The 12,842-nt window shown below is 37.1% G+C and overlaps 1 protein-coding gene across 1 annotated transcript in view; it reads right to left on the reverse strand.

Moving 5' to 3' along the window:
- The window catches only part of INO80 (INO80 complex ATPase subunit), a 117,781-nt gene that overhangs the window by 78,333 nt on the left and 26,606 nt on the right, over nucleotides 1-12,842 (reverse strand). Inside the window, exons 5-9 of the mRNA XM_037502237.2 lie at nucleotides 12,318-12,503; nucleotides 9,877-9,997; nucleotides 8,657-8,871; nucleotides 3,559-3,612; nucleotides 2,618-2,821 (exon numbers count right to left, since the gene is read on the reverse strand). Coding sequence (XP_037358134.1) covers nucleotides 2,618-2,821; nucleotides 3,559-3,612; nucleotides 8,657-8,871; nucleotides 9,877-9,997; nucleotides 12,318-12,503 — 780 coding nt within the window. The remainder of the gene's footprint in view (nucleotides 1-2,617; nucleotides 2,822-3,558; nucleotides 3,613-8,656; nucleotides 8,872-9,876; nucleotides 9,998-12,317; nucleotides 12,504-12,842) is intronic.

The following is a 12,842-nucleotide window of genomic DNA, read 5'->3' on the forward strand; positions in this document are numbered from 1 at the left end:
TATGCTATTGATGGAGGAAAAACCAGAAAACCTAAAGGAGTCATCACAAGACTAAAACCTGACTCACGCAAGGAGGTAGGGGTAGAGGGGAGGAACGTGACCATTAACCCAGCTATAGAAATCAAGATCCTTAGGACTAGTGCCTTATCACAAGGCATAAGGCCCAAGTAGGTATCAGATACTGTAGGGAGTGTCCGGAGCACAGACCTGAGTGTAAAGATATAGAGACTGGGCCTATCCCGGAATCCTCCATTCCCTTTTCAATTCTCCTTGTTACCCAAAATCAGCAAAACACAGGCCACTCCACAAAGGAATGAGCCCCTCCCAAAGAGAAGAAGACTATTATCAGTGCAGTCTCTGCACTGGCACGGGGCAGCAGTCCATCCGCCCACCTGTGACTACGCATGTGCAGGTGCTTTCTTTCACCAACTCTCTCCTCTGCAGGGCAGCAGCTTCCTGCCTGCCGTGACCTGTACCTGCCATGACTTCTCCTCACTGACCTCCCTCAGCGGAGGCTGCTCTCCTCAAGGCCGCCCGCCTGCAACCATGCAGGCCTCTCTCAACAAACCTGTCCCTTTCCGGGCAGCTCTTCCTGCCCACTTGTGTCTACGCAAGTATCTTTTACACTTCTGTCCCTTTCCCTAATAAATCTCCCCTTTAAATATAACTAATGTCTCTGTCTCGTGAAGAAACTTGCCGAGTGCTGCTGAAACGGGAGCTCTGGTGAAACCTTTTCCAGAGTGAACCCAAAGACCACGCACTCCAAACTCCAAAAACCCACATCATTATGGTAACATACATCTGAAGAGGTGTGACCCAATACCCCCTAAATCATAGACAGTGTTGCAGAACCACCATTACCTTAATAAAAAATAATACAACTTTTAAAAGACTCCCTCTGAAATAATCTGGCAAGGAAAATCATCATGTTAATAAATAAAACCACATTTCAAGATAAATAATGTGTAAAATAAGTCAAACACAAAATTATTTGGAATACAGCATATGCTTTAAATATTAAATTAATTTTTTAGGGTAAACCATTTTACAATAAAATTTTATAAAGTATATTTGATTTATCCTTGATCCACTTCCCTGAAAGAAAGCAACAATGAGATAAGGAACCTGACCAAGAAACAACAAAAATCCCCAAGTATGCAACATAAAAACTATCCTTTCTCTTTAAGGTCTCACAGCGATTGAGCAGATACAAAATAGAAAAAAAAGAGAGTTTAAGAGAAAATTGAGGTATTTTTTCATAGAGGATATGGATGTTCACTTTCTAAAGCTAAAGCACTGCTGGGAAAAATCTTTCTAAATTGAAACAAAAAAGAGTACTATCCCCTTTCACCTTAAAAAAGCTAAACACTACACAATTAAATGAACAAAGTAAATTAAAGGAATTAAAAAAATCAATCAAATGCATTATTTCAAAAGGTCAGGGAAAAAAGACAAATAAATCAACATAACCATGGGTGAAATTTCCATCAATTAGCTATTCAACAGGTTTCTCCTGCTATCCAAAAGTGGATAGTTCCTATCTGGTATAATTTGGTAGTTACATTCTGGGTTTGGAAACACTCAGTTTTTTTTTTTTCATTTAATTAAAAGTTAAATCATTCCCAGACCCAAAACATAATCTACCAAACAGACAGAGTCTACTTTCGGTAGCAGGGAAAACCTATAGTTGAGAGAAGTCTCAGAAACTTAAATCATAACCCAATCTGTTTACAAAACTTCAAGATCTCTGACTCTCTTAAATGCCTCTAAACTCAGTGACTAAGTATTCCAATAGCAGCAAATATTTACTAGTTCAATAATACATGTTTATGTCGTATGCAAAGATACAAGTTACCCAGGGACTTAAAAGAGACTAGGCAAAATCCATTTTCATCCTCTAATGTATCATAAGAGGTAAGATTAAGAGCTGAGAAGAGGTTCCAAAGCTTGGCTCTGATAGTATTCCTACACCTCAAAGAAATCCAATCTTTTGAATCCCTTCTTTATCTAAACTTCAACTTTCCTTCCAAACATCCCAACTGGCTTAATAAAGCAACAGAATCATTTCATTTTCTCAATCGCTCTCCTTGCTTCCTGAATACTGAACAACATACACAGGTGACATCTGCTGAACCTCAGGCTCAGCAAGAATACCGGTTGCAAGTTAAAACAGCAAAGGAGGTGGGGAAGTGGGTCTCAGAACACTGGGCTAGTTGTCCATTGTCCTTCTATCTGGCCCTATATTTGGAAGCCCCGATTTCCAATATATCAAAACTGCAGCCTACACCTGGAACCAAGCCAGGATAAGCTGTAAACTGTTTTACTTTCGTTCTTTTTTTTAATCAATCCACCCACCAGAAATAAACAGAAGAATAAAGTTGCATAGAACAGAGGAAATGAACACAGAAGAAGAGAGGTGAAGGGGCCAGGGAAATGGCGTCACTAAAAGAATAAAAACAGAATTGGCTCCTGAACTAAAATCACTACTCTCAAAGTTTTATCATTAAAGCTTTTCCTGGGACAATTTCCTTGGTTAGACTTACAATCTATAAAATGCAAACCCATCTCTTAATATGGCTCAACCAGTAAGTCTTTAAATTTTATGCTTTTGCCCTACCTCCCGCATTTCCTCATCTAACTTCCGCTGCTCCAAAGCTTCTTTCTCTGCTCGTTTGCGGTGCTCCTTCTCAACCTTCTCATACTTTTTCCAGTACAGAAGCATCTCCTTGGTGAGGCGGCGGGCACGAGGCAAGGTCTCTTTACAGTTCTTCTGGGCCTGCAAGGCAGCTCGGCGTACCTCCTTCATGCACTGGTGAGCAAGCTGCAGATGACAAGTTTTAGCACAACCAGGAGGACTCAGCACCAGGTCAGTTCTCCCTGGCTCCAGACACAACATTCACCAATCTGCTCGGTGTACACAGTGTTCCTCCTATGACCACATGTCATACTGTCCTTGGACAGTACTGTGACCCAATCCCAGAAATGTGAGTTACTATCAGGGATGAGAAATCTATAGATATCTTAGAAGATGAAAATGCTCACTGTATGCTAGGCTTAATATACATTAAATTATTATTCCCCAAGCCACTATGAACATAGTATTATTATCAACCTCATTTTTTGGATGAGGAAACTGAGGATGAGTAACTACTAGCCCAGGGAAACACAATTACTAATGTTATTTCATCTGACCCTCACAACTCTCAAAGGAAGTTGTACTATTTCTCTCTAAGGGAAGGTATTAATATCACCATTTCTGACAAGAAACAGGCAGTCTGTGATCTGTTCAAGGAATTAGAGCAGGTATAGTTTTATCTAAAAAAAAAAAAATAATAATTTAAAATACCAGAAGCCTAAAGGACATTTTATGTTTATATATACAGAACATTTAGAAACTGCTAGTTTCTGAATAACAAATAAGAAACTATTAGTTATTCCAGTACTGTTAGATTCATTAGGTACTATTAGATTCACTATCACAAGACAAAAACAGCAAAAATGGATCCAAAGAACATAGTTTTGCAAAACAAAATGGAAAATATAAAACTACAATTTTACCTTTCGGCTATTGGTGAGAAACAGGTTACGAGCTGAAGCTTTCTGTTTGTTGGCCTAAAATATTTAAAAACAGTATTTAGAATTCCTTTTTAAAACAAGATTGTACAGAAAAACAGTTTTATTCAACCCCTGATGGGTTAGAAAATAAAAGTCAAGCCACCTATATTAAGATACATTATTTCTAAAAGTCACTGAGAGATATATACCATGTTAGAGCCACAGAAAAGCTACTCAAGTAGCATTAAGAACCAGCTAATGCTATGGCTGCCTTAAACAGTGTTCTGTACACTTTGGGAGGAGTTTAAGTTACATCTGAAGCTAGAAGTGGACTAGGAAAATTGAACAACCTACTCTACCCCTGATTTCACACCGATTAAAACAGTGCTTTCAAGGGCTAATCCACAAAGAAGCTGCAGTAACAGGCCACCCAGATCAAGGAATTTAGGAGAAAAGTAAACTAGTCTTGCAGTTTGTGATTCTTGCCTCAGTTCCCTGTCTTACCTTTAGCCTGCTATTATTATTACTCAATTTCTGCCATCATTTAACCCTCATCTTCAACAAAGGACTGAGTCAGATTTCGTAACACAAGATGACTGAGCAGTCCACAACCCTATCTTAAGCTGCTCATCATGTCTTCCACTTCTGCTTAAAAAACACAACAGGAGCCTCCCTGCTGGCGCAAAGTGTTAACAGTCTCAGCACAATGAAGCTACCCTCAACACTATGAAGCTATCTGCAGCCACTGCAGCACAGAGTTTGATCCCTGGCCAGGAAAATAACCCACATGGTGCAGCAGACATCTCCTGTCTCACCCGCTGCTCCCCTCAGCAGTGTACTTTGGTCCTTCTGCCTGCTCTGCTCCCCGCTCTGGCGGATTCTCTCACCCTCCCATGCTTCTGACTGTACCCAGTGCTTGCATAAATAAATAAATAAACAAACAAACAAACAAACAAATAAATAAATAAATAAAAATCTTTTAAAAAAAAAAGAAAAAGAAAAAAGAAAGGGCATCATCTGGGCCTCCCCGGTGGTGCAGCGGTTGATCAGATAATTTTTACTTTTTTTTCCTCTAAATTTATTTAGTTATTTTCTTACATCGTTGTTCAGATAATTTTTATAGCTGCACTTTGGTTAGGTACAGAGGATGTCCTTTCTCATAGGAAATACACACTGAATTATTAGAAGTATCAAACTCACAAAGTCTCAAACTAACCCTCAAAATGGGTGAGGAAAAAAGTATGCATTTATATAACAAAAGCAAATAAAACAAACAATTGGTAAATACGAGTAAAGGATACATGGCAGTTCCTTGCATTATTCTTGCCATATGTTTTTTAAAAACTTTGTTTTGAACTAATTTTAGACTTACAGAAAAGTTGCAAAAAATAGTACTGAGTTCCCTTACCTCCCTCCCCGATTTCACTAATTTTAGAATCTTATATAACCACAGTACAATTATTAAGAAAGGAAATTAACATTGGCAAAATATTAACTAAACTACCAGTGTTATTTGAATGTCAACAATTTTTTCATTAATATCTTGTAACTATTCTAGGATTCAATACAGGAATCCACATTGCACAGAGTTGCTTTTCTCCTTAGCCTCTCCCTACAATTAAAATTTCCTCAGTCTTTCTCTACCATGTGCTTGACACTTTCGGAAAGTACTAAAGCAGTTATTCTGTAGAATGTCCCCAATCTTGTGTTTTCTGCACTTTCTCATGATTTGAAAGACATTATATATTTTGGCAATAACAATAATGTCACTATAATGATGCATTCTTTTCAGAGATTACATCAAGCAGTTCATGATGTCAAAGTTTACATTACTAGTGATATTTAGTTTGATCATTTGGTTAAGCGCCTTCTACCAGATTTCACCACTATAGTCACTATATTTCCCTATATGTTAATATGCATGCTGGGATAGATGTCTGAGTCTATGAAAATTCTGTTTTCCTCCTATCTTCGCCTTCTAATTTTTTTTAAAGATTTATTTATTTATGCATACAAAAGGTGGGGTACAGGCCAGAGATGTGGGGGGTGAAAAGATTCACCAGAGACAGAGTGGGGAACAGAACAGGCAGACTGACCGAAATACACTGCTGAGGGGAGCAATGGGCAAGAGAGGTGAGGTCTGCTTCGCCATGTAGTTTCTCCCTGGCTGGCTGGGGATTGAACTTGTGCTGAAGAAGCTGTGGATTGCTTCATCGTGTGGTGCTTACCCCCATGTGCCACCAGGGAGGCCTGCCTCTAATTTTTTACATTCATTAAATGTCCAGTCAGCAACAATTACTACTGGGGTATCTGCATAATGATGATTCTTTATTTCCTTCTATACTAATTGGAATTCTACAAGAGCTGCTCCTCTACAGCACTTATTTATTATTCAATCATTTACTTATGACAGTATGGACTCAAATATTTCTTTTATTTTATGGGTAAAAATCCAGTATTTTCATTATTTATTTTGTTGTTCAATTAGTCTAACTTTGGCCACGAAGAGCTTCTTCAGATTGGTTCCTGTGATCTTTTACAAGTTCCCCCTCATTGTTTTGTCACTCACTGCCTTACTTTCTGACACCACAAGATGTTTAAGATTCATGTCATATTTTCCTGCTGAGTTCTGGAATAAACTACTTCTCCAAGGAGTTCTGGCTCTCTTTAATAGAAAATAAAAAGCATTTAGAAATCAACAGCTGGGTGTGAGGTAGCCTCATTGTTGCTAGGCATTGTTACTAGGTGTCACGGCTTCTAGGCCTTCTTAGCAAGCCAAGCCAGGAAAAAACATATATGCATATTAATCCCGGTAAACACGCCCAACTATTTCTGTTCTTAGCTATCTGTATGTAAAAACAAAAACAAAACAAAACAAAAAACCTGTAAGTTTACACTGAATACCTCTGATTCCAATCAAACTTCACGTTTTATTTTAGCTTCCCGTTTTCCTTATAACTTCTTTCAGAAATTGACTCTCATCTACAATACATTTACTAATTTGTTCAATCTCAGCATACACATAATTTCAAAGTTGCTAACTCATTCCCCTGTGAAAACAATTTTACAATGCCAATCATGGCATATATATACAGTTCTTTTGGTCTTTAGCATTACATATTCAATCAAAAGACTGTTATCCTCACTTAGATAAGTTACTTTTCCCTATTTCCAGTAACTTCAACTATGTTAGTCATTTCTAACAGCTAAGTTCATTCGTTCTTGTTTTTACTCCACTTTGCCCACTCATACCCCAATCTCCCTCTCCACCCACACAATGGTTGGTTTTAACTGTTTGGTTTATTTGGGGGTATGTCAGGAGTAGGTTAAACATTATGGTTCTAAAGTCAGCCCTTCACAAAATAATATATACAAAGACTTCCTCCTTATCCCTGCTATCCTGTTCTTATTCCTTCCCTTCTCTTTTCCACTGGCTCCTTAAAGAGAATCAATTAGAATTTCTGCTTTATCCTTCTTGCATCTCTTTTGTATTAAAAGGTATTTTAATTTTTCTTAAATTCCCTTTTTTCTTACATGAAGGGTAATATACTATAGAAACTTGTATTTTACTTTTTCCACTCAATAGAATGTCCAAGGGATTTTTCTCTATCAGTTCAGAGAGAGCATCTTCATTCTTCCTTCTTAATAGCAGTCTAATAATCCACTGTCTAAAATTACCATAATGTGTTCTCTTACTTTTTGCCAATGTGATAAGTGGCAAATGATGTCTAAGCACCATTTAAATTCTTGTCACTAATCCATTTACGAGGATTTTTAAACCATTTTAATATGCTTGAGGATCATTTTCATATCTTTTTTAATGAAGTGTCTTTTCATATTTTTTCCCATTTATCTATTGAAGTTGTAGTCCTCTCTCACTCATTTTGTAAGAATTCTTTATATATTAGTGATAACAGCCCTCTGAATGTGGTATACAATATAAATAATTTCTCCCAGGTTGTTAGTTGTCTTCTGTCATGTAAAAATTTATTTTTATATAGTCAAATTCATTAACATTTTCTTTTATTGCGTATGGATATCACAGCTTGAGATTCTTTCCATATACAAAATTTAAATACGAATGTAATCATGTTTTCTTCCAGTTTTCATATTATCTCTAATCTACTTAGACTATATGAGTGAGATATAGATCTAATTTTACCTTTTTCCAAATGGCTATCCAGTTGTCCCAGCATCTTTATTAGAAGTCCACTAATCTATTCTATTGGTCTATTTCCCCAGTCATGTACAAGCACCACACCATTTTAATTGTAGCGATTTTGTAGTATATTTTTATGTTTGGTGGAACTTTTCCAATGTTTACCTAGCAATTCTTGCATAGTGACTTTTTTTTACAAGGACTTTAGTTATCAATTTTTCTAAATTCATAAAATATTCTTTTCATGTTTTGTTTTTTTTTTTTCTTTTCTATCTTAAAGGGACAAGTTTACTAAGAAAAGGAGAAAGAAAAAGAGAGGCACCTGTATAGCCACAGGCATGCAGGAGAGCTGCTCCTTTTCATGTTTCTACTACGGATTAGGCTCAATTTATAAAGGGCAATTAACTGGGTAATGCAAATAACTGGTGAATCTGAATAAGGGCATGTGGACATTCCTTGTACTATTCCCTAAAGCTTTTAAAATTGAAAGAAAAATGCAATGGTATCAAAACCAAACACACTAAAAGAACAAAAAAATGCTTATACATCTTTGCGTAAATCACTCACATTTTCTTGTAATGTCTGTGATTATTCAATATATCCAGTGTTTACACACTCACTAAGAAACACATCTTCACCTCTTAATTCCTCTATTATTACATATGAATTTATTGTCAAATCTCTATAGCTATACATAAAACAGTGTTCCTTCTCAAAAGGTTTCCTTCTATTTTTTTGGCCAAGTGGCACACAACAATTAATTTTGATCAAATTCTAGAAAAATAGTTAACCAGAGAGAGGACTGTTCAGCATTATCTTAATTCTAAATGATCAGTTTCCTTCCTGAACTACGAGAGGGTATCTAGTTCTCATAGCTCCTCTTTAAAGGGCAGGAAGAAAAAACATTCTTGCCATCTCCTATACTGGAGACACTCAACTCACCTTTGGTAGTTCCTTTTTCACAATGCTGAGCCATACTTTCCTGCGACGAGCATTCAGCTGCTCAATGGACAAGTGCTTCTTCTTGTTGCCAGGAGGAGGTGCATCATGAGAGAACTTGGCAAAAACTTTGGTCTGGTGGTGGTGGCGACGAGGGGATTCTTCAGAGGATAGTTCTTCATCCCGTCGTCTTTTCTTCTTCACTTTTTTCAACTTGGCTGAAAAGGAAACAGAATCTCACGAAATTTGTAAGGCAATTTCTTCCCTTCCAAAGGAAACTGACATAAAATGACCTAATCACTTTAATTCAAGGCTCTTTCCTCATTCTACGTAAGGGTAGTCCACAAAAATCCCTAAAGAGAGCTCTCACTACCATGGAAAAGAACACTAGATATCCTTTCTAGATACATGAAGGAGAAATATAGAATAAAACCTAAGAAAAATTAATATTGAACTCAACAATCGGAAAGGAGGCTTATAATGTTATAATGGGCCCAAGTATTGTCAAAAGGAAGACAACAGAATTAACAGAGAAGGAAACAATGTCTTAAGTGATATGACACTAAGACCTGTAAAGAGAAATTCATATATGGAACAAATACCTAAGTTGAAGGGGAGGGTGTGGAAATGAGAAAACACGGAGATACACAGAGAGGTTGTAGAAAAAAGAAGCCCAAAAAGCATCTTTTTAAGAGTGGAGTTCAGACCTTCACAGGAATAAAACCAGCCTTGTAGAGATAGTTTAAAACTTTCCCTTCCTACTTCCTTTCTGATTTCCAGCTGCTTAGAGCTCCATAAGAGAGGAAAAGACATTTCCTGGCAAACATGCAAAGAAACACTACAGATCATCAGGAGGTGATCTATTTTAAATCACCAAATACAGCAACAATTACAACTTATTCCAAACACTTCGGGTTACTCCATATTTCCCGATGCATAATCAACTTTTGCAAAATATGTAGAAGGTAAAAAAAGAGAATAAACTAATTAGTTTAAAGCTTTGGCCAGGAATTTGTAGTTTTTATGTCCTTCTGATACTACAAAAGACCATAAATCAAATACGAACTAAAGTTAATAATAGTGAGATAAGTGAGACACAAACATTTTTCAGATAAAGCAAATTTTCACTACATGGATTATATGCAAAGTTCAAATGTACCAGCATACCCAAACAACACTAAACTAAGAATGAATAAATATGGAAAGCAAGTCAATATACTCACCTTTAAGTTTCTTTTCCTCTTTGAATTTCTTTTTTTTGGGTCCAAGAAGGTGCCGCTGTTGCTCATAGAAAGGGTCGTATGTAGAAAGCAGGCCTGCACTGTAGTATTGATACTGCTGCAACTGAAGCAGGCCAAAACATTGATGCTCAGAACAGCATGTCTGCTTTCTGTGTACAACCTTCAAATCATGTTTACTATAGGAAGCTGAGTCAGAGAAAACTATAGCTCTGAAATATGGTATTCTTCTCACAAAGAAACCAGTAAGATTTAGTACAGCACAGTGAATTATTTCCTTAACTTCAAAACAAAATGGGTTCATAAAAACAAAAAACAACAAATAAAAATAAAAACAAAACAAAATGGGTTCATTGGTTATTCACATGGCAAGTTGCTGGAACAATTTAAGGAAAGAAAACTTTCCATGCGTCCATCAGAACATTTACTTAATCCTAATGTATCTGAGAGATGCAATCCATTTCAGAAAAGTCTCACCTTGGAATTTATCAACAAGAAATAAACCATATTTCTATTATCAACAGGTCCTCAGATTCACAAGGTTTCTGATGCCCATTATTCTGTCTTTTGTCTTATATTTGGTTCTAGTATTCACCAGCCATCCCAATTATCTAATCCTTCAAATTCCAATTCTTCGGGCCTCCCCGGTGGCGCAGCGGTTGAGCGCTGGGTTGCAAAGCTACCCGCGGCCTCTGCAGCGCGGGTTCGATCCCCGGCTGCTCCCCAGCCACCAGAGGAGGGTCCCACATGGCGCGCAGACCTCTCCTGCCGCCCGCTGCTCCCCTCAGCAGTGTACTTCGGTCCTTCTGCCTGCTCTGCTCCCCGCTCTGGCTCTGGTGAATTCTCTCACCCTCCCGCACTTCTGACTGTACCCAGTGCATGTATAAACAAAACAAACAAACAAATAAATAAATAAATAAAACATGCCTCTATTAAAAAAAAAAAAAAAAAACAAATTCCAATTCTTCAATCTTTCATGTTTTTTTACTCTTCATCTCCTATTAACAGACTGAGATTGTAGAGAGTGCTTATGCTGCCAGAATTCTAACATATGAATAATCTTTCTAGTCTTTCTGTCCAAGGAATAGTTAGTTCTTTCAAACATTTCAATAAATTGACTCATAATTCTTATATTTTGTATCACTTATTACTCGTGGATAAGTACAAGTATAAATTAAAATTAGGTAGTCCACTGTTGAATCTCTTCCTGGATTATTGTCCAATGAAAATAACAAATGACAAGTTATCCAAAAGCTGAAAGTAGGCTAGAAAAGTGACATAGAGAACTATTTACAAGGTCCTCTGTCAAAGATAAAAATTAAATGAGTATGCATAAAACTGTATGCATACAATCTGTGAACTTTCCCACATGTATATTTACTTCAATTAAAAGAACCATCAAGTCTGTCTTTACACTGTACTTTTGGACAGGAGCTCTTTAGATATCGTACTACTTATCACTTCCAAAGATTTACAACTTTCAGCATATTACTCAAAGCTTTCTGAAGTAACTTTGACCCTAAGTAATAGCTGAAGATTTTTAGGTCTTCAAACATGCTAAAGCTCATTATGTACAAAATGCTACACTTCTGAGAAAAATCAGAAGACTTGGTAACACCATTCACATAACCATCACCCTGCTTGGCTACCTAAAAACCCATCCCAGGGCCTCCCTGGTGATGCAAGGAGTTAAGGCACAACCTATGAAGCTATCTGTAGCCACTGCAGCACAGAGTTCGATCCCCAGCCAGGAAGTTACCCACATGGTGCCAGACCTCTCCTGACTCGCCCACTGCTCCCCTCAGTCAGTCTGCCTGTTCTGCTGCCCACTCTTTCTCTGGTGAATTCTCTCACCCTCCCGTGCCTGTGGCCTATATACCCATTCTTGCATAAATAAATCTTAAAAAGTGGTAAAAGTTCAATTAATTCATAACAAGTGGTATGTCCACACAATAGAAAGCTACTTGGCAATGAAAGGAATTAAGTATTACTATATTCTACAACATGAGTAAACCTTGAAAAAATTACGCTAAGTGAGAGAACAGGCATAAACGATAACACGCTGTTTCATCTGTAGAAAATGTCTAGAAAAGACACATTTAAGAGACAAATGGGATACTTATGGCTGCCTGAAGCTGAAGGGAAAGGAGAAAATGAGGGGCAACAGCCAGGGGTCGGGGGTTCTTCCAGGTGATGAAATGTGTTGGAATTTGAGGTATGATAATCACACAAACTCCACTGAATATACTAAAAACTACTGAACTGTGAACTTTAAAATGCTGGATTTTTTGGTTATATGAATTATATTTGCAGAGTGTTGTCATTAAACCACTACCACCACCATCTCAATATAAAAGATGCATCTTCAATGAATATAAAACCAGAGGGGTAAATACTCAAAATGAGATTTCTTTTGCAAGCCTTACCTCCTTGTCTTTACTATACTTATTCTGGTGAAGTTTCTTATACTTGTGCAGCCGCAACATGTTATGAAGTTCTTCTCTACTCAGATTGAGTTCTTCTTCTTCTTCCTCCTCCTCTTCCTCCTCCTCTTCATCATTGTCTTCACTCTGAGAATCTGCCTCACTGGACTCATCACTTAGTAGAATGTTCTGAAAAAGGGAGGAAATAGAAATGGAACCTTAGTTATGAAGCGATTCCTTTTGTAATCCAAGCAAATTTTCCAGATCCCAAAACAATGACAAAAACAGTTGAAGGACATTCATTCCATTTTCCCTTATACTGTCACTAATTTACCAAACAAGAATAGGATGCCAATTAAACCCAGTGGGCATGAATTAAAGAGTACCTAAAACATGAGAAATGCTATAAACAGCAACAAAGCTAGATTTCATTAAGTACTTACATTATACATAAAATATTCTAAATATCAAGGAAAAAAAAGGAAACAAAACAAAAAAACTAATATAAAGGAATATAGAAAGCAAGCT

This window comes from Talpa occidentalis, unplaced genomic scaffold, assembly GCF_014898055.3.
Source record: "Talpa occidentalis isolate TD23 unplaced genomic scaffold, MPIMG_talOcc4v2.1 talOcc4.11, whole genome shotgun sequence".
Classification (NCBI taxonomy): Eukaryota; Metazoa; Chordata; class Mammalia; order Eulipotyphla; family Talpidae; genus Talpa; species Talpa occidentalis.